General features: G+C 51.2%; 1 protein-coding gene across 1 annotated transcript; it reads left to right on the top strand.

Moving 5' to 3' along the window:
• Positions 1-841: 841 nt before the first annotated feature.
• LOC106804152 lies at positions 842-1,243 on the top strand. Its single transcript, XM_014804694.1, has one exon. It carries the CDS (start codon positions 842-844, stop codon positions 1,241-1,243), a length of 402 nt encoding a protein of 133 aa, XP_014660180.1.
• Positions 1,244-2,572: the final 1,329 nt, after the last annotated feature.

The following is a 2,572-nucleotide window of genomic DNA, read 5'->3' as shown; positions in this document are numbered from 1 at the left end:
AGCAGCTCAAGTACGTCCTCCAGATCCACTACAAGGCCACAAACAACGGTGCTGAGTACAAAGCTCTCATCCACAGCCTCCGCATTGTCGTATCCCTCGGGATCAAGTGCATCCTTGCGTACGGCGACTCCAAGGTTATTATCAAGCAAGTCAATAAGAACTAGGACTACACCAAGGAGTCCATGGATGCTTACTGCCCAAAAATCCGCAAACATGAGGCCCACTTTGATGGTCTTGAGTTCCACCATGTCCCCAAGGACCACAACATTGTCGCCGATGTCCTATCCAAGCTCGGATCCAAGCGTGCGTAGGTTCTAGCCGACATTTTCATACAAAATCTCTGGAAGCCTTCCATCAAGGTTCTGTACCCGGACCAAGTCAACAGCAGCGCTAAGGCTGCGATTGTACAAGCTCCTATTGGCGTCATGATGATTGAGGCAAAAGAAGGCTCATAGCCTTGATCACCAACCAAATAGTGCTAGAGGACAAGATAGAACATGAAAAATTAGCTTGGCGTAGTGCAAACTACGTCATCATCGGCAAGGAGCTCTACAGAAAGGACACATCCAAAGGCATCTTGATGAAGTGCATTTTGCGTAGCAAGGGCATCGACCTCCTTTACGAGATCCAGTTGGGAAAATGCGGGAACCACGCCGCCTCGAGCACTTTGGTCGGCAAGACATTCCGCTCTAGCTTCTACTGCCCAACAGTGGTAGCCGATGCAAAGGAGCTCGTCCAAAGGTGCAAAGGGTGTCAGTTCTTCTCCAAGCAGCAACATCTACCAGCCTAAGCCCTGTGCACCATCCCTCAATCCTGGCCCTTCGTATGCTGGGGGCTAGACATGGTCGGACTCTTCAAGACCGGTCTGGGTGGCTATACCCACATCTTCATGGCAGTTGACAAATTCACCAAGTGGATTGAGGTCAAGGCTATCATCAGCATCAAGTTGGCTAAAGCCACTCAGTTCATGGAGGAAGTCACACGCCACTTTGAAGTGCCAAACAAAATCATCACCGACCTTGGCAAGCAGTTCACAGGCTCCGAGTTCTGGGACTTCTCCCAGGACAACCTCATCAATGTGTACTACTCCTTAGTAGCGCACCCGTGCTGCAACAGTCAGGTCGAACATGCAAATGGGATGGTCCTCCAGTCCCTCAAGTTTCGCATCTTCGACGACACGTCCAAGTACGCCACCAAGTGGCCACGTGAGCTACCCTATGTCATCTGGGGCCTACGGACTTAGAAAAGCTGGGCTACCGGCAACACCCCTTTTTTCATGGTGTACAGCTCAGAAGCCATCCTGCCATCCGACATGGCCTTTGGCGCCCCATGCGTCCAGTACTACGAGGAAGCGAGGCAGAAACAACTCGGCGGGTCGATATCGACAGCCTTGAAGAGCATCGCGTGGCGGCCCTCATCCAGCATGCACGTCACGAGCAGCAATAGCAGCGCTACCACGATCAGAATGTTAGAGAACGCTCTTTCAACGATGGTGATTTGGTGCTTCGCTGGATCTAGTCCACCAAGGACATGAACAAGCTAGCCGCTTCCTGGGAGGACCCCTTCATCATCAAAGAAGTCATCCAGCCAGGTACCTATCGACTCCAATGGGCGGACGGCTCAGGCATCCCCAATCCGTGGAACATTGAGCATCTACGGTGTTTCTACCCTTAGATCTAAAAGCTATGTGCTCTATTTTCTCTTTTTTATTGAATAAATAAAACCTCTGAGGTTCTTTGCGTACCTACTACCTTAATGTTCCTATGTTCGAGCTATTCCTGACACTCAGGGACTGTCCGACCTGTTCGACAGACCACTCGCTCTCAAGCTCGGGGCCTTCCCCAAGGCGCCGACCTCTGGGTCTCGCATCCTTCTCCTTCCCCTCTCAAGGCAATATGAATAACTCGTATGGTCGGCGTTCTAGCTCGTGAAACCTAGACAACCTTGCGTTCATCCCTCCTACAAGCTCGAGATCCGCTCTCAGCAGGACACCTGTCAGGCAAGGCTAGGTGCTTGGCGGCTACAGGCCTCAGCTACACGTTATCTTGTCGTATATACCAAGGGAGGGATGGAGCTTCCTTTTCTCCGCACACGATTAAGTTCATTACATCACATGTCCTATCTTAAAGTTTAATACACCATAGAGTTTCACTGTACAGGTTAGTCGTTGACAATGTTCTCTGCTACGTCATGGTATTGGTCAACCAGTTCCGGAAGTAAATCCGCATTGAAGTCCACTGTGACTCCTGTTGCAGCACGCTCCAAGGGGATCCGCAGGAAGTGTGTTGCCACCAGCGCCAAGACATTCTTGACACACTCCACCGCGGTGTCCTTTAGTAGCTTCTTTAGCCGACTAGGTGCGACTTTCAGACGATCGAGCAGTGGCATTGGCACGGTTGGGTTGGCCTCTTGTTGGACCATTTCCATCACATAGTCGGCCACCTTGCGAAGATCCTCCAGCTCCACTTCCAGCCCTGCAATCACATGTTGGTCATGCTGAAGACTACACACAGCAGCCTCTAACCAGCACTCAGTTTCGTTTCCTTGCACGCATTGGCTTCATAAGTCAGCT

This window comes from Setaria italica, chromosome II (genome assembly GCF_000263155.2).
Source record: "Setaria italica strain Yugu1 chromosome II, Setaria_italica_v2.0, whole genome shotgun sequence".
NCBI classification, from domain to species: Eukaryota; Viridiplantae; Streptophyta; class Magnoliopsida; order Poales; family Poaceae; genus Setaria; species Setaria italica.
This window is presented reverse-complemented; position numbering and strand designations above follow the sequence as displayed.